General features: G+C 45.3%; 1 protein-coding gene across 5 annotated transcripts; it reads left to right on the top strand.

Moving 5' to 3' along the window:
- The first annotated feature begins 694 nt into the window (after positions 1-694).
- Positions 695-19,997, top strand: LOC125438689 (serpin B6-like). Of its 5 annotated transcripts, XR_007245383.1 has the most exons (9): positions 972-1,281; positions 7,598-7,775; positions 9,889-10,035; positions 10,850-10,987; positions 14,278-14,395; positions 14,555-14,697; positions 16,961-17,128; positions 17,930-18,354; positions 19,722-19,997. XR_007245383.1 is itself a non-coding variant. In XM_048507128.1 (8 exons), exons 2-8 carry the CDS (start codon positions 7,608-7,610, stop codon positions 19,170-19,172), a joined length of 1,287 nt encoding a protein of 428 aa, XP_048363085.1. In that variant the 5' UTR covers positions 695-788; positions 7,598-7,607; the 3' UTR covers positions 19,173-19,997. The 5 variants fall into 5 exon arrangements, 4 of the variants coding, with proteins under 4 accessions (XP_048363085.1, XP_048363082.1, XP_048363081.1 ...); XM_048507128.1 differs by lacking the exons at positions 972-1,281; positions 17,930-18,354 and adding an exon at positions 695-788 and having other exon boundaries at positions 18,768-19,997; XM_048507125.1 differs by lacking the exon at positions 17,930-18,354 and having other exon boundaries at positions 976-1,233; positions 18,768-19,997.

Consider the following 19,997-nt stretch of genomic DNA (forward strand, 5'->3'; position numbering starts at 1 on the left):
CCAACGCAGCTTTCCAATGCATTGCCCTGCTATATTTCCTTAAACCCCCTTCCCACAAAGCTATCCTCCTCCTTATTGTGCAACCAGTCATCTGCAGGTGTTCCAACAGGACAGGCTGGCTGTCAGCAAGAGCTAGACTACTACAGACCTGAAATCGGCAGCAACTGTAGGCGAGAACAAGCTACCCCTCAGAGTGGCCACTTGCCCCGTCTCGCCTGCATTGGAAACCCCTCCGCCGCCCCGCCCCCCAGCCGTTTCCTTGCGTGCTCACGAGCACGCGGGCGCCACCTGGTGTTCGTTCCGTCATACAGCTGGGTCGATTTCTACCTCTTTTAACCCAACAACCCCGGGCCAGGACTTGGGGAGGATTTCCTTCCCTGTAAAATTGCCCTCTCCCATGGTGAAAAGACGAAAGTCACTGGAAAAGACAATATTGTTAGCATTATTGTCTACTCCAGTGGCTCCTGTCTTTTCAGGATGGGAGAGGGCAATTTCACAGGGAAGGAAATCCTCCCCAAGTCCTGGCTCGCGGTTGTTGGGTTAAAAGAGGTAGCACTCTACTCGACTGTATAACGGCATGAGACCAAGGCAGCCTCGGCGCTCAGTTGGCAGCAGTTTGACGGAAGGAGGCTCATTCCGCGCCCGCAGAATAATGCACTTTCAAGCTGCTTTCAGGGCTCTTTGAAGCTGTGCGGAATGGCAAAAACAGTTGTGAAAGCAGCTTGAAAGTGCATTATTTTGCGTGTGCGGAATGAGCCGGAGTTTCACTCCCAGAAAGTTCCCTAAAGGTATGGAGGGGAGGGGAGGGGAGGGGATCCTCCGAGGAAAGGCGCGCACGGGCCGGAGAGGCGAAGATGTGCGGGCTGGCTCTCAGCCTTCCTGCAGAAGAAGGCGCCGCGTGTTGGCCGAGAACCGCGTCCAGCGCCCCCTTCCTGACCCTTCCTGGCCATTGCTCCCGAGCATGTGCGCACATGCTCCGTGGGGAGGAGAGCGGTGAGTCACGCGCGCAGCCACGCAGGCCGTGCGCCTCCCCGGCCAGGGCGCGGCCGTGCGCCGGGTGGGCTAAGGGGGGGTGGCGGCCGAGTCTCCACCCGCGGCCCTCCCCGGCCTCGCCCCTTGTCCCGCCTGGCCCCGCTGCTCTCCTCCTCCTCGTCCTCCTCCTCCCTGTGCCTGAGCCCCGCGGCCACAGCCCGGAGGAAACGCCTCTCCGGCAGCCACAGCGCCTCCAGCCGGGTGGGTCCAGCCTCTCCGCTCGCCTGCTTCCCTTCAGCGCCTGTGCAGGTGTGTGTGCGCGCGCGCGCGTGTCTGTGCGAGGTGAAGGGGCTGGGGCGGGGAGGAATTTCACTTTCCGGGCTGGGATCGAGTCCAACCCACCTTAAGCTGTTCGGGGACCGAGGGCTGGCTGGCAGGGCTGGGGAGATCCTTGGCTGAGAATGGGGCGCAATGCAAAGCGCTCGTTCTGGGCTCGACTCGCTGGCGCCTGGATGAGTCCGGTTTGGGTCCCTGGGGGTCGCAACGGTTGCATGGGCAGCAGGAAGGTCTTCTTCAAGCAGGGCGTGGCTTCCCTGGGAAGGAGGGCACGGCCGCTGGTGATGGCTCTGCAAGCAGAGAATGCCAGTAGCCCTCCGGAGACAGGCGCAACAGTCAGATTGCGTCTGGCCAAATGCATTTGGGACTTTCCCAAGGTCATCCCTGGAAAAGCTTGCTGGTCTTCAAGAGGCTACTCCACCTTTCCTCCTGCAGACCGACAGGGCGACCCTCCGGAAACCATCCGCATGCAGAAAAAATAGATCATTTCCATGAGAAATGCCTGGAAGAAGAAGCTTGGGTTTATACCGTGTCTTCCTCTACTTTTAAGGAGTCTTTTTTGGCCCCTTCCGCACATGCAAAATAGTGCATTTTCAAACCACTTTCACAACTGTTTGCAAGTGGATTTTGCTATTCTGCACAGCTTCAAAGAGCACTGAAAGCAGTTTGAAAGTGCATTATTCTGCATGTGCAGAATGAGCCTCCAAGTGGCTTTCAAACTCTTTCTTTTGCTCTCCCCGCAACAGATGCCTGGGGAGGTAGGTGGGGCTGAAAGAGTTCAGAGAGAGCTGGGGCTAGCTAGGCTTCTTGTGGAATAGGCTTCTTGTGGAAGAGGGTGGAAACCAATCCCGTTCACCCAAGTAGAGTCCACACTCATGCGGAGGAGTGGGGAATCAAACCCGGTTCTCCAGTCAAAAGTCCGCTGCTCCTAACCATTGCCCCAAGCTGGTTAGCACGCGGTGGATTTTTGTAGTTCTGGATGCTGCTTGCCCTGAGGAAAGAGAAGTGCTCATTTGCCATTTATCTGGAAGTGTCTATTAAGCGGTGTGCCTGCCCTCGAGGAGGATAAAGGTGGAGTACAAATCCTTTCTGCCAGGCGTAAGTAGCATGAGGTTGAGATTTATTATCCTGGGAGTTGTTACATCCTACTGAGGTTGGATAGTTGTCCTAAATAGGAAAGAAACGTGAGGATGAAGCAGAAAGTTGCGAGATGTTCTCCGTCTGTGCGAATTCTTTAACTCATGTTTTGTTAGCTGCCTTGGGTGTTCTTGAGCGGAACGGCAGCATATTAAGATGTCAAACATGCCTTGATATGTGCTGTTTTCTGTTGCCTTATGTAGAGTGTGCATTTCCAGGTGGAGGGATTTAGAAAATCTACTACGTGTCTGTGGAGCCCCTGAGCTGCGGTGCTGCCCAGGGTGCCCCACCCGAGGGTCTCAGGAGCCCTCCCTCTGCCTCAAGGTGCTGCTGTGCTACCCAATACCCTCCCCATGGCTAACAGGTAATGAGGTGGGCTGTAGCTACATGGAGGCATCCTCCCCCGCCATCTAGGCTCTCACCCTTTTTATTCCCTTTCCCCCAGTATGGGTTTTACCCCTGGCCCTTCCTTCTCGAGTTTTTTAGCAGACAGGTAACTTATCTCAGTCTGAACTGACAGGCAATCATCATCCCCTGCCAGCATAACGCTGGCAGGGGATGATGGGAATTGTAGTCCATAACATCTGGAGGGGCGCAAGTTTGACACCTGTGCTTTAAGGGCCTTTAGCCAGGCCAATGGCCCTCCCCTTTCTTTCTGACCAGGCTGAGCTTTGCCTTTGCGCCGTTACTGCCCCAGAAGGGTGGAGGCTTCAGCTGGGCTTCCGGGCCTGCACCAGGCCCTTGCTGTGGGCCTGGGCTTCTGGGGCGGTGTCAGGCCTAGCCCGGGCGTGGCTCAGCCCATCCCTCCAGGCCAGGGGTGTCAAACTTGCGGCCCTCCAGATGTTCATGAACTACAATTCCCATCAGTCCCTCCCAACATGAGCATTGGCTATACTGGCAAGGGCTGAAGGGAATTGTAGTTCATGAACATCTGGAGGGCCGTGAGTTTGACACCTGTGCTCCAGGCTGTTGGGGTTGGGCAGCATTCTGTGCAGTTCGGTGGCAGCTGCCACCCTCCGTGGGGTCCAGGGCCTTGGGCAGGGTTTTATCTTTGGGGCTGGCTTCTGCCTGTCCACACCCTGTTGACCCATGTGCCTCCACAGACCAGGGAAGGTTTCCTCCTGGGACTCCCTCCCAGCAGGGAGGGTGTCGGGATGGGGGGGGGCACAGCTGCTGAACAGTGCCCTGGTATCATTGTTGGGTGTAAATTCTAGAAAGAACTGTGCTACTGGATATTCTGTCGGCTCTGTGCCAATCTTAGTATCAGTTTACTCACAAACAGCATTTTAACTCTTTCATGACTGAAGAGGTGACCCTTGCATATATCAGCACTCTTCCCAAGGACGTAGGTAAGGGGGGGTTCTCAGGTTTGAAACCCCCCCTCCATGTCCAAAGCTCCGCCCCTCCGTTTGTGGGTTTTAAAAACATTTTAGTGCTTTTTTGGTTTTTGGCCTGCAGAGGGCGCATTGTTTGGGCTAGCAGCACCAAACTTTCAGGAATTGTTTGGGGGACTCTCCTGATGATACTACTCGGGTTCGGTGAGGTTTGGTTCAGGGGGTCCAAAGTTATGGACTCCCAAAGGGGGTGCCCCCATCCTCCATTGTTTCCAATAGGAGCTAATCGAAGATGGGGGCTACACCTTTGAGGGCCATGCCCTAGGGGCAGGTGGGGGTGTGGCCCCCCCGAACCCACCTACGTCCCTGACTCTTCCTGTTGTGAAAAAAGGCTCAGTTTTCAAAGAATTCCTTCTCATGACACAATAAGAGTCAACGAGGCCCAACCACTGGGAATAAATTTTTAAAATAATTTTTTTATTGTATCATTTGAATTTTACGGGTTATAATAATTTCCTTCTTCATACATTTTCAAACAATACATTTTGCCCCTTTTCCCTCCTTCCCCCGTTTCATCTTCCTCATAGTTTTGTCACACAAACAGCAGTAAGTTCATTCTCTGTAGCCTCTTCTCCCATATTTCTTCATCGACTCAAGCTTCTTTCATCCAGTCCACGTATATTGTCCATATCTTCAAAATTTCATTCTGTTTATCTTGCCACGTCTTATTTTTGGTTAATATATCGAAAATATCAAGTGTCACTTGTTCCCAGATATATTCCAGCCAAGTCATTATTCAAATCAATATTAATCTTCACCAGTTTCTCGATATATAACAGCGATGGCGAACCTTTTTGAGACCGAGTGCCCAAACTGAAACCCAAACCCCACTTATTTATCGCAAAGTGCCAACCCGGCAACTGAACCTGAATACTGAGGTTTTAGTTTAGAAAAAAAACGGTTGGCTCCCTCTTCCTCCGCCCCACCCGCTTGAGCAGGGACCAGCCTGCTGTAGCCTCCAGCAAGTCCCGCGCGCACTGCTCTGTGCCTCTCTAGCATCTCTGCCTCCTCTGCGCCCCCCCCCCTCGGGCAGCAGCCACTCGGAGCACAGGTGCCAGGCCCACCAGCCGAGTTCTCCCTGCTCACTGCGGTGCACGCAGGTTATGCTCAGTGGCCAAGGCCAGCCTAGATGTGTGTGTGTGGGGTGGGGTGGGTGATTTTCCGCCCCCCACACGACGAACTCTGTGAGCGCGTGCCCACAGAGAGGGCTCTGAGTGCCACCTCTGGCACCTGTGCCATAGGTTCGCCATCACTGATATGTAACAATACATTTGTCACTGGGAATAAATTTTCATTCTGTCTCTATTGGGGAAAAGGGGCCTATAAATTGAAGAGATAAATAATAATTGTTTTCCGACTATTCCTTCTAATCAAAAAGTTTGCACTCCCAGAGCATCAGTCAGACTTTGCAGCAAAGCTTATGGGTTCAGAGCAGCCATACTTATGTTCAGAAGGTTACCTGAAGAGTTTGAAAGTGAGCAGTCTAGGTAACATTTTTACTCCTTCCAACTCTGTTTCCGCTCAGTTACCATTTGGGAAAGTTTGGCATTAGTGAACCAGTTCAGTTTGATTGAAGTAATGGTTGCCATGTAGCCAGAAAGATGCCAGATAGTAATACAGAAACACTGTCTGAAGAATCATTTGACTTTAGAACTAGACCTTTCCAGAAAATTCCAGAATGCCAACGGTTGCTGACAAAGAAACAACAAAGGTTTTGCCTATAGAAAAATGTGAATTCGTTTTTGAATCTGGAATGCTCATATATGGATGGAAAGATGGCTGGATACTGAGACATGCTGACTCAAGTTTAGGCATCACATTGAGTCTAAAAGGTAAATTAGACAGATTTGTAAGATTCTTTGTAAGAGCAGGTGCACTCTGATCTGGAGGAACCAGGTTTGATTCCCAGCTCTGCCGCTTGAGTTGTGCAGGCTTATCTGGGGAATTCAGATTAGCCTGTACGCTCCCACACACGCCAGCTGGGTGACCTTGGGCTAGTCACAGTTCCTCGGAGCTCTCTCAGCCCCACCTACCTCATAGGGTGTTTGTTGTGAGGGGGGAAGGGCAAGGAGATTGTAAGCCCCTTTGAGTCTCCTTACAGGAGAGAAAGGGGGGATATAAATCCAAACTCTTCTTCTTCTCTTCTTCTTTCATGTTGTTAACTTTTAGATCCACCCCAGTTTTCTCTTTTTACACTATCAAGTGTTTCCATTTTCAAGCTTCTGAGAATAATTTTTTATTTGTTTCATCTTGATCAAAGAGTACAACTATATTTTTCAAAGACAACTTTTTTTTTGCAAAATTCTTCTCATCTTTTTGTTATGTTCCATTGGATAAGCTTGTAGTTTCATTTACAAAGCATATTGATCAGACAGATGAAAAAGAGGCACCAATGTTGGATGAAAATGCGCCTAAATTAGTTTTCTCTTATTTTCCTAGGTTTGATCGGTCTAAAGGAACATTACACTTGGCATTGTAGTAGAAATTTGTAATGAGCTCTCCTGTATACCCCTACCAAATTAGATATCCTGAAGTTTAAAGCAGATACAGTTTTTACAATGAATTTTTTCGGTCTGCATGAGGACTAGTAGATTGTATATGAATGTCTGTTGTGATATCTCCTTCTAGTCCCCTACGTTTATGTGATACGTTTAGAGAAAGAACCTGTCTTTCAAAAAGAGATGAGTGGTTGATGGGTACAATGGGTGTAGTCCGATCTTCTTGTACCATCACAGAATGCGCCTCGAGAATCATATTTCAATTCATTGGTTATGAAAAAGTTTTCACTAATTTCCCACTGGTTATGTTATGCTAGGGAAAGTGGGGATCCCTTGATATGTATGAGTGAGAGTTGCTTGTTGGTTGCCAGGTAAATAAACATAGGTAGACAGACTGATTGCCTGAAATAATAACTCTATTACACATTCACACGTGTTAGAATGGTGCAATTGTGCAAAGGGAAGAATTCTTCCTAGGTGTCTTCATCTGAGTTGACAGATTTGAATGAATGAGAATTTTGAAGTTAAATATATGTGAACTACCCAGATTAGAATGTCTGATTACAGGCGATTTGGAAAACCACTACAGATCTTATCTGTGTAAGTTCTTTAATACTGTCTGGGACAAACTTGCTTGTTTTCTAATTGCTTGTAAAATTCAAATCAGCAAATGCGAGTTTTGCTGTTGTGCTAGAAAGCAGCTTTCCAGGAACGATCAAATAAAAATGAATGGTTAGTAATTGATGAAAGTCACTCCATAATCCATGTGTCATTGAGACTGCACTGGAGTTCACCAGTGTTTTCTGCAGTGAATGTACCCAGGATGGAGGAGAGGTCTGCTTCTATAGAAACAATTTGCCATTTCCATGCCCACAATGTTCCATGTGTTTTGGAATTCATGCCTCTTTGTTTACAGGGTGGCTCACCCAAAGGTGTGCTGCAGTAACCAAGTGAAAATTAGCTTGCATTGTGCCTATGTTATTGTCATTTTATATATGTATTTGTTTATTTATTCATTTACATCATTTATAGTCCACCTGTAACAGATTAATGTGTGCTACACTTCTTTCCAAAATGGTCCCTGGGTTCTCCTCCAGGGACTGTAGCTTCTCCCACACAGGAAATGGTTTTGGAGAGGAAGGCATGAGTTGCAGGAACTTGATTGGCAGGGGGATGAAATTCAGACCATCAAATCATTTGCTAAAGTGGTCACAGAACTGAAATTGTGGTTGAGGGTTTTGATCTGTGCTCATTTCGTAGGTTCTGCAACATGGAGCATGTCGCTGCAGCCAACAATGCCTTTGCCCTTGGCTTTTTCAAGAAGTTGAGTGAAGATGATCCCCGGAAGAACTTGTTTTTTTCTCCAATGAGTATTTCTGCTGCTCTGACCATGGTTTTCCAGGGTGCAAAAGGCAGTACTGCAGCCCAGATGTCAAAGGTATGTCCAGACAAGTGCTGTTAAGAAAGAAAACGTTGCAGTTGATGCTTTCTCCTCTTGCTGGCCATGCTGTGATACCAAAGTGTAGTATGCTTCTGTTCCTGCCTAAATTCAAGTTGTGGCTACAGCAGAATGTTGTTTTCTTGAATCTGGCTTGTGACCCATCTGTAGGCTAGGCAGATAACTTATGTTGCCACAAACTGCATAACTGACCACCAGCCATGTATCTTGGCATGCAAGGAGATTGCCATACACTTTGCAGTTCCAGACAGGTAGTAAAATGGAATCCTAGCTGGCCCTGTGGAGTAAATCTGAAATGTCCTTGCAGTGGTCCCTGACTCTTCTTAAATTGTTTCTGAAATTCTGTTAGTGGTATGGTTCTGCTGCCATCTTGGCTTTCCCTGGCCCCCTCCACACACGCAAAATAATGCGTTTTCAAACCACTTTCACAACTGTTTGCAAGTGGATTTTGCCATTCCGCACAGCTTCAAAGAGCACTGAAAGAAGTTTGAAAGTGCATTATTCTGCATGTGCGGAATGAGCCCCTGTCTCCTGAGCCCTGGTGAGAAGGTTGCTCAGAAGGTTTTGTTTGCCTGGATTAACATTGTCTAGAACAATGTTTCCCAACATTTTCGATGTCATGGTACCCTTGACCTCATTCTTCATATCTCACGGTGCCCCTACCATCCCCCCCACCTTCCCCTCTAAGTATTCCTGCTTGCCACCCTCATCCCCCACCACCTTCTCCTCCCAGGGTGAAGGGAAGCACTGTGTGGCAGGAAGTGGCTGCTGACTTTGCGGCAGGTCCTGCCCCTGGGCCAGCTCCATGTCCTTGCTGTCACAGGCGGAAGACACTGCAAAAGTGAGGGGGGGCTGGTAGCGTTACCGCGGTACCCCTGAGACATGCTCACGGCACCCCAGGGTACCACGGAACCCTGGTTGGGAATCACTGGTCTAGAATATAATTTCAGATGCATTGTTGTGCCCTCATTCAGACAGTAGCAGAACAGCCATGGACCTGTCCAAGGTACCATTGAGCAAAAAAGTAGCAACATTTCTTTTACAAGTGACAGAACTTCCTAAGTAATGTCCAATGCTAGATACAGTTTATCTGTCTGTGTTTTGAATGTACTTTTGATTTGTACTTCAGAAATGTCCGTAACGCTCTGGAGCCTATTTTAATATGCCCAATAAAGGTTGTTGTATTGTATAGTACCATTGAGTGGAAGAACACAGACTGTGTTAGAAAATGGCGCACGGGTTTTGTTTCGATAACTATTTTATAGACTAGTATAGGAAGACCTCATTCAGTGGTTTGCCCTTTGGAGCATGGTCACCAGGTCTAGAAGGATGAGCTTGGGTAACAGTTCTTGGAAATGCGTTTAGTAAATGTTAGCTCACAAATAGATAAGAAAAATGAACATAGTTGCTTAATATTATATTTAGGTGGAATGGAGAGCCTGTTGTGAAGATGGAAGTAATGGAGATAAAACATCTACCAATAGGAATTACAAAAAGAGGAATTACAAAAAGAGGATATATTACAAAAAGGGATATGATTGAAGTCTATAAAATTATGCATGGGGTAGAAAATGTTGACAGAGAGACATTTTTCTCTCTTTCTCACAATAGTAGAACCAGGGGGCATCCATTGAAAATGCTGGGGGGAAGAATTAGGACTAATAAAAGGAAACACTTCTTCACGCAACGTGTGATTGGTGTTTGGAATATGCTGCCACAGGAGGTGGTGATGGCCACTAACCTGGATAACTTTAAAAGGGGCTTGGACAGATTTATGGAGGAGAAGTCGATTTATGGCTACCAATCTTGATCCTCTTTGATCTGAGATTGCAAATGCCTTAACAGTCCAGGTGCTCGGGAGCAACAGCAGCAGCAGAAGGCCATTGCTTCCACATCCTGCAGGTGAGCTCCCAAAGGCACCTGGTGGGCCACTGCGAGTAGCAGAGAGCTGGACTAGATGGACTCTGGTCTGATCCAGCTGGCTTGTTCTTATGTTCTTATGTTCTTAAGAGGGCATTAAGATTTTCTAAAAATTTGGGGGCTTATTTCTTGATTGTTTTCAGGATATTTTATATTAACCTTTTGCTACCAGGTACTTCATGTCATCCACGATAAAAAATCTCAGCCTAAAGTGGAGAAAAGCAAAATACCCCGTGGTACGGAGCAGCAGAAAGTCAGTTCCGCATGGCCACCTAGTGTCACTTCCACATACCAACAAAAACTGCTGGAAGACCCCAGGGTAGAAGATTCACTCAAATCATATTTTCAAAACGGTGGTTGGAAGCTTTTGGGGAAGGATCTGCTGTAAGGGAAACCATCAGCCCAAATCCAGTCCTTTGCAACATGTCTAACTTGGACCAGTACTCCCTCGGTTTGGGAGGCCCACAAACGGGAACAGAAGCTATTTTATGCCTTTTAAAACGGAAGGCCTGCATTTATTGTCCTCCACAATTTGCAGTTTTGTGTCTCTGTGTAGCGCACATCTGCAAATGATCGATTAACCACTTTTAGCCAAATTGGTAAGGTTCCCCCCCCCCCCCATTTTTAGGTACTGCTTAAGCTGCATGATTAATAAAATTATACATTAAAAACTTTTTCCTACTGTTCTGCATTTTGGCTCAGAATGGAAAGCAAAGAACCGTAAATAGCAGAATTGGACAGGAGATGCTGCGTTTGTGATATGGCTGTAAGCGATTGGTTCTTCGGCGATGGTTTCTCATCTAAACTCCTCAAGGCTGCATTTCTTACCAAGGCTGGAAGAGGGACTGGGGGTGTACTTCGGCCTCTTCCTCATTATCACTAGCAAACTTCATCTGTTTTGTATAGCTATTGCCTCAAAAAGTAAACAAAGCTTGAATGACTTCATTTATTGAGGTGTTTGGTCTGAGTCTACCTAGTTTGTGGAAAGATTCTGAATTCTTTCTCTCTTTTTTTCATCCTTAAGGTTTGGGTAAACAGGGTCCTTCTTGGACCGGTGTCAGCATTGCAAAGGGATTAGTTTGAAAGGGAGCTACTTAAATAATAATGATGATGATAATAATATTATCCCGTAGGTTCTGTCAGTGAATAAAACTGAAGAGATCCACCAGGGATACCAGAACCTGATTTCCGAAATTAACAAACCTGGCACAAAATATGTGCTTAAACTGGCCAATAGGCTCTATGGAGAAGCATCTTACGACTTCCTTGCGGTAAGTAGTGTTGTTTGATTACACAGTGGGAGAACTGCTTCTGAAAATGGTCTCTGCTCGCCAGAAGAACACGTCGAGTTACGTTCTCCTACCTCTCAATCAGAGGGCAGGTTTGTGGCCCTTGCTGTAATCCCTGGGTAAAAAGAAAAAAAAATTCAAGCAACGTGAAGGGGCAGCTATGACTAGTGGTGGGATTCAGCAGGTTCGCACCACTTCGGCAGAACCGGTTTTTAAAACGGTGCTTGTAAACAACCAGTTATTAAATTATTTGAATGTTACCACTGGCTACAAGCCCTTTCAACTGACTGCAGGGCTGGGTTGCAGAGGAAGCATCTTGAAAAACCTTTCATTTTGTTTGCGTTTAGAATTTTATTGGGGTTCAGGAAAGTTCCAAGGATCAAATATATGGCAGGGGGACCCTTTTATTTAAGTAGGTTTATATCCAATATAGTGGAAGCTACTGAAAGCATAACCTTAATGAATGTGTGTTTCTGTAGCATCTGTTGAGTGCAAGTCTGGTTAGTTTAGGCATACTTAGGGTTTCCTAGCATGGCCTCTCAAAGAAGGGAGCTGCAGAAACGTCTTGCTTCTGGCAAGACCATGCAAAAGAAGGGTAGAAAAGAAAGTTACAGGAAAGGTAGGAAATTGGTAGCCTGACAAGAAGAGGCACCTATTCAGTCAGGAGATACCACACTGTGAAACATCTTTCTCATTACCGCCTTTCAGAACCCCTCTGACTCAGGTTCAGGGTTACAGGTAGATGAGGCCATCACACATCTACCCAGCTGCCTTAAATAATTGCCCCTCACTTAGACAGAGCTGGCCAGTTGGGAACTCAAACACTGTTCATCCACACTCGGCCACTATGTATTCCTTTCCTAAAACAGATGCAGACCAAGGTCTTCACTTGGCTCTATATGTGTGTGTGTTTCTTGCCCTGAGATAACCAACTGACAGGATTAAACAAATCAGAGTTTGTGGTTTGAACATAACAGTTGAAGAAAGTCTGGTAGAGGTGACAAACTGTCTTTTCCGTTGAACTTTTGAGCTGCTTCCCTGTTTCAGCATTTGGGATCATTTGTTAGAATCAACTGTTCTCGGTTAACTTTAAGCAGCATTTTCTCCATCGTTTCCCTTAGCCAGACCCACTTTCAACTCCCTCAGTCTTCAACTCCCTTAACAGCTGTTTTCCAATTGTCTCGCTGTAATGTTCTGTCAGCTTCCATCGGTCACTCTTAGGCCCCTTCCACACATGCAGAATAATGCACTTTCAATCCGCTTTCACAATTGTTTGCAAGTGGATTGTGCTATTCCACACAGCTTCAAAGTGCATTGAAAGTGGATTGAAGGTGCATTATTCTGAGGGATGGAGCCTAACCCATCTCTCTCTCTCTCTCTCTCTCTCTCTCTCTCACACACACACACACACACACACACACACACACACACACACACACACACACACGAGTTGATTCTAATGTAAAGAGAAATTATGGTGCCCTCCCCCAAGTGTCCAGTTACGCTAACTCACCTTGAATCTAACAGAGAGAAGAATCTGTTGCCCGGCACGCTTGGAGCCAAGAGTACAGCGAGTCTGTTGCTTAGCAAAAGTCACCTGATAGCGAGAGCAGTTTTGTTTTGGAACCACATTCTCCAGTCAGCTCTAGGTGCATCAGGTGTGCAGTTTCCGCCAGAAACAAAACAAGGATACTGTGTCTGTAACACAAAATATTCCCAATAGCCCTGTTAATAAAGCATCATCAGATCTTGCTTTGAAGTACCTGAACTGACTATAGTGGCATGGGCTCAAATGGTTAGTTAACCGTGGTTAGTTTCATTAAATCAAGGTATCTCATGACATCTGAACGAAGCCAGCAAGCTAGCTTACTGGTTGATTTCTGGAGCAATAAATTAAGAATGCAAATAACTTTTCAGACCTTCTAGTATTGTGGGTGGAGTAAAATGCATATGTTTTTGATCTGTGTGTTACAAACCTGTTTTTATTTTTTTTATTGTATAGTATAATTATGTAACAGATACATGCTATGCTTTTAATCAGACTATACATTTTTCCCTTTTTCTCCCTCCCTCCCTCCCCCCCTCCCTCCCCCTTCTTCTTTTTCGTTTTTTTCATGCAAGCAGCAGAAAGTTCATTCTTCCTATTCTTCTTTCCCATATTTCTTCGTTAAATCTGGCTTCTCTCATCCGTTTCTCAAAGATTGACCATATCTTCATAATGTCTCTTAGTTTTTCTTGCCATAACATATTTTTTGTCATCATCTCAAAAATTTCTAGCTGAATTTGTTCCCAAACATATTTCAACCATTTTAAGATTATCCATTTCTTTTTATCTTTCCATTCCCATGCAATCACCATGTGTGCAGCTCTAATCATAAGTTTGTACATTGGTACATAACTTCTATTCACCCTTTTTTCTTCAATCACGCCTGCCATTAATAAATCATTGTTTAAATCAATTTCAATTTTTACTAATTTTTCTACATACTTCAGAATTTTTCCCATGTGTGTTACAAACCTAAGTGAGATGTTATTTGTTGATAAATGATGCAGATTTGTCTTCTAAAGGGGCAGCCATGACTTATCACGGCCGCCATTGCTGCTGGGGAAGGGACAGCTTCCTCGGCGGCTGCCACCTTCCCTGGCCTCGCGAGCTCTCGTCCGGCCTGCAAGGCCCTGCTTCTGCAGCCACGCAGGCGCAGCGAGTGGCCTGGGGTGCATGGGCAGTGACGTCGGGGGGTCCCCCCCTGACATCACTTGGAGGAGGCCGGGCAGCCCATATAAGGCCATGCCTTGCCTTGGCTCCCTCCATTTGCCAGAGCCGGACGCGTTCCCACCCACCTCTCCCTGGTTTGGTAGTTTGTTAATGCATGTTACATTGTCACAGCTTGTTTGCGGGACTGATCTTTAGCTTTGGGGACAGCGGGTGAGATACCCGCTTTCAAGGAACCTCCTTAAGAGATTTGGGGTGGAGCAAGCCAATGGGTAGCATGCCCAAAAGTGGGCTTCTATGCAGTGGTGGGATCCAAAAATTTTAATAACAGGTTCCGATGGTGGTGGGATTCAAACAGTGGCGCCGCCACACACACGCACCTCCAGTCCCTATTGGGCAGGGAGGTTGCTTTAGTAACGCCTTCTCGGCACTCAGAAAAAATTAGTAACCACTTCTAGGGAAGTGGTGAGAACTGGTTGGATCCCACCTCTGCTTCTATGGCTTGCGTGATTTATCATCTAAAGCATTCTGCTACTGAAATAGCTCTGCTTGTTTTCAGACTTTCACAGATGCATGTGAAAAGTTTTATCATGCCAGTTTAGAGAGATGTAACTTCGTTAAAGAACCAGAAGGTTCTAGAAAACACATAAACACCTGGGTTGAAGAAACGACAGCAGGTAAATAATTCTTTTTTTTTACTTCTGCATTGTCTTTTAAAAATAAAGCTGACAAGTGACATCCTAGAAATATTCTGCTGTTGTTGTGGGTTACAGCATTATTGTGTGGGTTTTTTTTTAAAGCACAAAAATTTAACAGCAGTTTAATTTCTCCCAAAGGTAAAATCAAAAACCTGCTCCCTGAGGGAATAATTGACTCTCTTACAAGGCTGGTGTTGGTGAATGCCATCTACTTCAAGGGCAACTGGGCAAATCAGTTCCTCCAAGACCGCACAGTGGAACGGTCCTTCAAAATTAACAAGGTAGGCGATGGAACGTGTTCTGCAGCAGACCCCTCCCGCAATAGGATAGTCCTAGGGCCGTGGTGGCGAACCTTTGGCACTCCAGATGTTATGGACTACAATTCCCATCAGCCCCTGCCAGCATGGCCAATTGGCAGGGGCTGATGGGAATTGTAGTCCATAACATCTGGAGTGCAAAAGGTTCGCCGCCACTGTCCTAGGTACACTTGAGCTGTTAGAACGTTCTTCTCATCTGTCTGTGCATCCTCAAATGACCACTCTGCAACCGAATCCTGTAAATGCCAAATAGCAAATTACAGCAAGAGCGAGAAATCAACCTAGAAGAGCTGTGCTGCAGTGTGGAAGAGGAACTTATGTTATTTGCATTTCTAGATCTTTCTTTCATTTTTTCTAGTCCAATTGCAGCTAATTTGTGACGCCATAAGATTTTAAAGGCAAGAGATGTGCAGAGGTGATTCGCCATTGCCATTCTCTACATGGTGACCCTGGACTTCCTTGGTTATCTCTCATCCAAATACCAACCAGGGACAACCCTGCATAGCTTCCAAGATCTGGCGAGATTGGGCTAGCCTTGGCTATAGAGATCAGGGCCTTCTTTCCTACATGGTGGTGGTATTTGCTCCTCCAAGGTGTCCAGCTCTCCCATGTGATTTCTGGGAGAATTTAGGTATCTTCGGTAAACATTTTGCTTTTGCTGCCATTAATAATTGACAGGGAAGGCAAGGTGGTGGGCAAATATATGTAGCAATGCAAATATAATTAGTCCTTCCTTTAGAAACAAACTGTGGCCCAAGGAGCATAGTGTGGGATTTATTAAGAGAGTACTGCAATAAAATGATGCAGTTTTTAAGCACAAGGTAACTAAAGTAATCTTTTGAAATACTCTGGGGATCAACATTTATGCATTTTTGGCTTGTGACTGGACTTGTAATGCCAAGTCATCAGGACTTCGGGTGTTGTTACCTACCCTTCACCCTCCTAATTGTGGAAGGCTCAGACAACCTGTTAACTATGCTGGTCAGCTTTTTCTGCCTTCTCCTAACCTGAGCTTCTTGGATGGTAGCGTATGAGGTGTTTAAAGCTTATCTGCTCAGTCTTCAGAATTCCAGAAAGGTGGAGGGAGCCTTTTTAAAATCTTTTTCAGAACACCAGAGAACTGAAGCAGGCTTTTCAAATGAAAGTAAAATTTGTTAAACAAACTTGCTAGGGTAGGAGATATTTCAAATGTATGGAAATCAGGCAAGAGGTAACCCCACAAATTTCAGTATTTGACACAGTTCTTCATCAGGCTTTATAAATTCCTTCAGTTGCTTAGATGTTACAATAGATTCTTTCCTTAAAAGGGTTGGTATTACTGGCTCATGGATTCACAGTGTCTTCAGGTTATAACAGGCTGGTGGTACCCGTACATATACAACCTTGACCGTGTTAGCTGCCCACTTCCTATAAATCTTTTTCTTGAGATTACCTTAAGTAGAACACTAATTTGTCAGACTCAGAATCTACCTGTGTGTATAATTCCCATTCTAACTGGCAGGGGAATTCTTCTACCCCCAGAAGATGTATTTATGGTCACCTGTGGAAAGTCTCACTACTATTCCACCATCAGCTTTAACCATTAAATAAACTCCCAATGGAGGAGAAAAATCAGATGAGTTCACCCTTCTTTGCCATTGATCTGTTGTACATTCATCAGTTCCAACCTAAAGAGCCTGTCAGAGGAGCGATGGGGAATAGTCAGGTGTCTTTCTGGTCCTGAATCTCACTCAGCTCTAAATACTTTGTCCTGAATATTAATATTTGCATTAGACTTTGATTCCTGAAGGGCCCTTTAGGAAGTCAAACACTGATTGTAAACCCACAGATAAGTGGGATTACAGTGCAACAAGCAGCCATGAATTCACTTAATAACACAAGCACACATGCACATGTGAAGGTACAATGAGAGTTGCCATCTCCAGATTGGGAAAATCCTAGAGATTTGAAGGTGGAGCCTGAGGAGGGCAGGAACCTCAGTGGGATACACAGTGCCATAGAGTCCACCCTACAAACCATCCCGTTTCTTCAGGGAACTGATCTCAGCCGTCTGGAGAGAAGCTATAATTCCAGTGGATTTCCAGGGCCCCCCGAAGGTCAGCATCCCTGGCTATAATGCTTGCTTCATAATGTGAAGCTCATGTCTTTATTTTTTCAGGAATTTTTCTGAGTCATCCTGCTCTCACTTTGCTGATCTCTAACACATCTTCGACCTGTCCCCTTTTAGAATGAAAGCAAACCCGTGCAAATGATGTACAAGAAAGCAAAATTCAACATGACCTACATATCAGATTATCAAACCAAAATCCTTGAGCTCCCTTATGTCGAAAACGAGCTTAGCATGATCATCCTGCTTCCAGATGAAATCCAAGATAATTCCACCGGCCTGGAAAAGGTGAGTTCTTGTTACTAAATGGGCATGGTCGGGTGGATCTTCCAAGAACAGTGTCCAGTAGTTTATACAATGAATAAAGTGCACAACATACAGCTTGCATAAACCATGTAACATACAAGAAGATAATAAAGACAATAAATCGCACGTGCGCAAGCCAGTTGGCAAGCGCAGGAAAACCTTTGCAAGTTATTTGGAAGGCTGAGAACGCAAAAGTCCTGGTACCACAGTCTCAAAAACATCCTAGGCATTATCATATGTGAGTTGGAGCAAGTTAGCCCCAGGTAAGTAGTAGATGGGAAAATTTGGAGCTCACCAGTTTCGCTGCCAAAAACAGTTTCATCAGCATGGTTTGCCCATGTAGGGATTAGTGAAGTCCAGCCAATTTTGAAAGTAATGCAGCTTGCAATATTTTCCGCAAAAAGAGTCAAGGCTATGCAACCATAGCATCTTCTTATCAATACAAAACAAGCCATTAAAACCAAACAAGCCATTGGACACAAACAATATACAACTTATCCATAAAATAGCAGACCATTTGACAAGTTCGTAAAGTAAAACGCAAGTAAAACAATGTGTTTAGGGGGAGGGTGTTTCAAAGACGGGGTGCCACCACAGAAAATGCCCTTTCTTTTGTCACCACCTGGCTGACCTGTGAAGGTTGGGGGTACAGAGAACAGGGGTTGAGATGCAGATTTTCTTTAGGAGGGTTTCGGAGGTGGTGGTCCCTCAGAGGAGATTTGCGCAGTACAACTAGAATGTCCATCTTCCTTCAGTGCTTCTGATATTCTTCCTTTTTCTTAGCTGGAGAGAGAAATTACCTATGAGAAGCTTGTGGACTGGACCAACCCAGAGATGATGGACATAACAAATGTTGACTTATCTTTGCCCAAGTTTAAACTGGAAGAAAAATATGACCTAAAGCCTGTTCTGAGCAGCATGGGCATGGCAGAGGCCTTACTAACTGCACTCCTCATGCCTTTTTTGATACGTATTTTACTTGGGAGAGTAGGGGGTTCACTTTTGAAGTGATCTGGAACCCACTGGCGAAAGATTTTCTCAGGCAGCGTCCATCTTTTTCCAGGATGCTTCATACAAAACAAAAAAGTGCCATTATTAATTCAAAAGAACAGACTTTTACCAAAGGATCTTACACAACATGAATATTTGAGAAAGTTGTTTTATCATTGGCTTTAGGGTGCTCATTGTGGCACGGATACCTTGCAAAGGTTTGAGAGTACAGGGGCAAAATGTGCTAAACCAGGGGTCTGCAACCTGTGGCTCTCCAGATGTTCATGGACTACAATTCCCATCAGCCCCTGCCAGCATGCTCAATTGGCCATGCTGGCAGGGGCTGATGGGAATTGTAGTTCATGAACATCTGGAGAGCCACAGGTTGCAGATCCCTGTTCTAAACAAACAACAGGTGTTAAAATTAGGAGCCATAATAGTCCTGAATTATACATTTATTGAGCATACAGATGAGTTTGCATCTGTATCTGTGAACTGTATGTTGAACTGGGGATTCTGTTATTTTTACTGCTTTCACAAACTATGAAACTAAACAGCCTTTATATGTAACCACAGACAAATGGAATGTCCACCTTCCTTCACTGTTTCTGATATTCTTCATTTTTCTTAGCTGGAGAGAGAAATTACCTATGAGAAGCTTGTGGACTGGACCAACCCAGAGATGATGGACATAACAGAAGTTGAGTTGTCTTTGCCCAAGTTTAAACTGGAAGAAAAATATGACCTAAAGCCTGTTCTGAGCAGCATGGGCATGGCAGAGGCCTTTCACCAGGGCAAGGCCGACTTCTCTGGGATGTCATCCGGCAATGATTTAGTCCTTTCAGAGGTTGTTCACAAATCCTTCATAGAGGTCAACGAAGAGGGAACGGAGGCAGCTGCTGCTACTGCAGCGGTTATGATGTTGCGGTGTGCTAGGATTGTGCCGCGATTCACGGCTGATCACCCCTTCCTCTTTTTTATTCGGCACAACAAAACAGGAACCATTCTGTTCTACGGGAGGTTCTGTTCCCCCTAAAGTGCCTCACACTAGCACATTAGAGTTGCATTCATTTCTAATCTGTCATCTTATAAATGGTGTTTCTCATATTGGACCTCCTTTATTCTGCCTTCCGCAGGTTCCATAGAGCTCAATTAATGGTAGGCTTAATATAAGGAAAATCCTTCTATAGGAGCAAAAATTCAGAGGCCTGCTCACAATTCACATTAAGATGCCTGTGTCCTGGTAAGCCTTATCCAGTTAGGAGACTTCCTCATCACCTTAAGGTGAAACTGCTAAAGAATTAGCAGACCTTACTAACTGTACTCCTCATGCCTTTTTTGATACATGTTTTACTTGGGAGAGTAGGGGTTCACTTTTGAAGTGATCTGGAACCCACTGGCGAAAGATTTTCTCAGGCAGCGTCCATCTTTCTTTTTCCAGGATGCTTCATACAAAACAAAAAGTGCCATTATTAATTAAAAAAAACAGACTTTTACCAAAGGATCTTACACAACGTGAATATTTGAGAAAGTTGTTTTATCATTGGGTTTAGGGTGTTCATTGTGGCACGGATACCTTGCACAGATTTGAGAGTACAGTGACAAAATGTTCTAAACAAATAACAGGTGTTAAAACTAGGAGCCATAATAGTCCTGAATTATACATTTATTGAGCATACAGATGACTTTGCATCTGTATCTGCGAACTGTATGTTGAACTGGGGATTCTGTTATTTTTACTGCTTTCACAAACTATGAAACTAAACAGCCTTTATATGTAACCACAGACAAATGGAATGTACCTCGTTGAATCTATTACTTGGTTGTGATGCAAAAAATAAATAAAGGAACTTCATCTGAA

Source organism: Sphaerodactylus townsendi, linkage group LG09 (assembly GCF_021028975.2).
Source record: "Sphaerodactylus townsendi isolate TG3544 linkage group LG09, MPM_Stown_v2.3, whole genome shotgun sequence".
NCBI lineage: Eukaryota > Metazoa > Chordata > Lepidosauria > Squamata > Sphaerodactylidae > Sphaerodactylus > Sphaerodactylus townsendi.

Bases quoted from the DNA above. Each gene is read 5' to 3' on its own strand.
- LOC125438689 (XM_048507128.1), top strand. From the start codon at position 7,608: ATGGAGCATGTCGCTGCAGCCAACAATGCCTTTGCCCTTGGCTTTTTC. The intron at 10,036-10,849 runs GTAGAAGATTCA...ATTATCCCGTAG, and splicing joins AACTGCTGGAAGACCCCAGG to GTTCTGTCAGTGAATAAAAC. The intron at 14,396-14,554 runs GTAAATAATTCT...TTTCTCCCAAAG, and splicing joins GGTTGAAGAAACGACAGCAG to GTAAAATCAAAAACCTGCTC.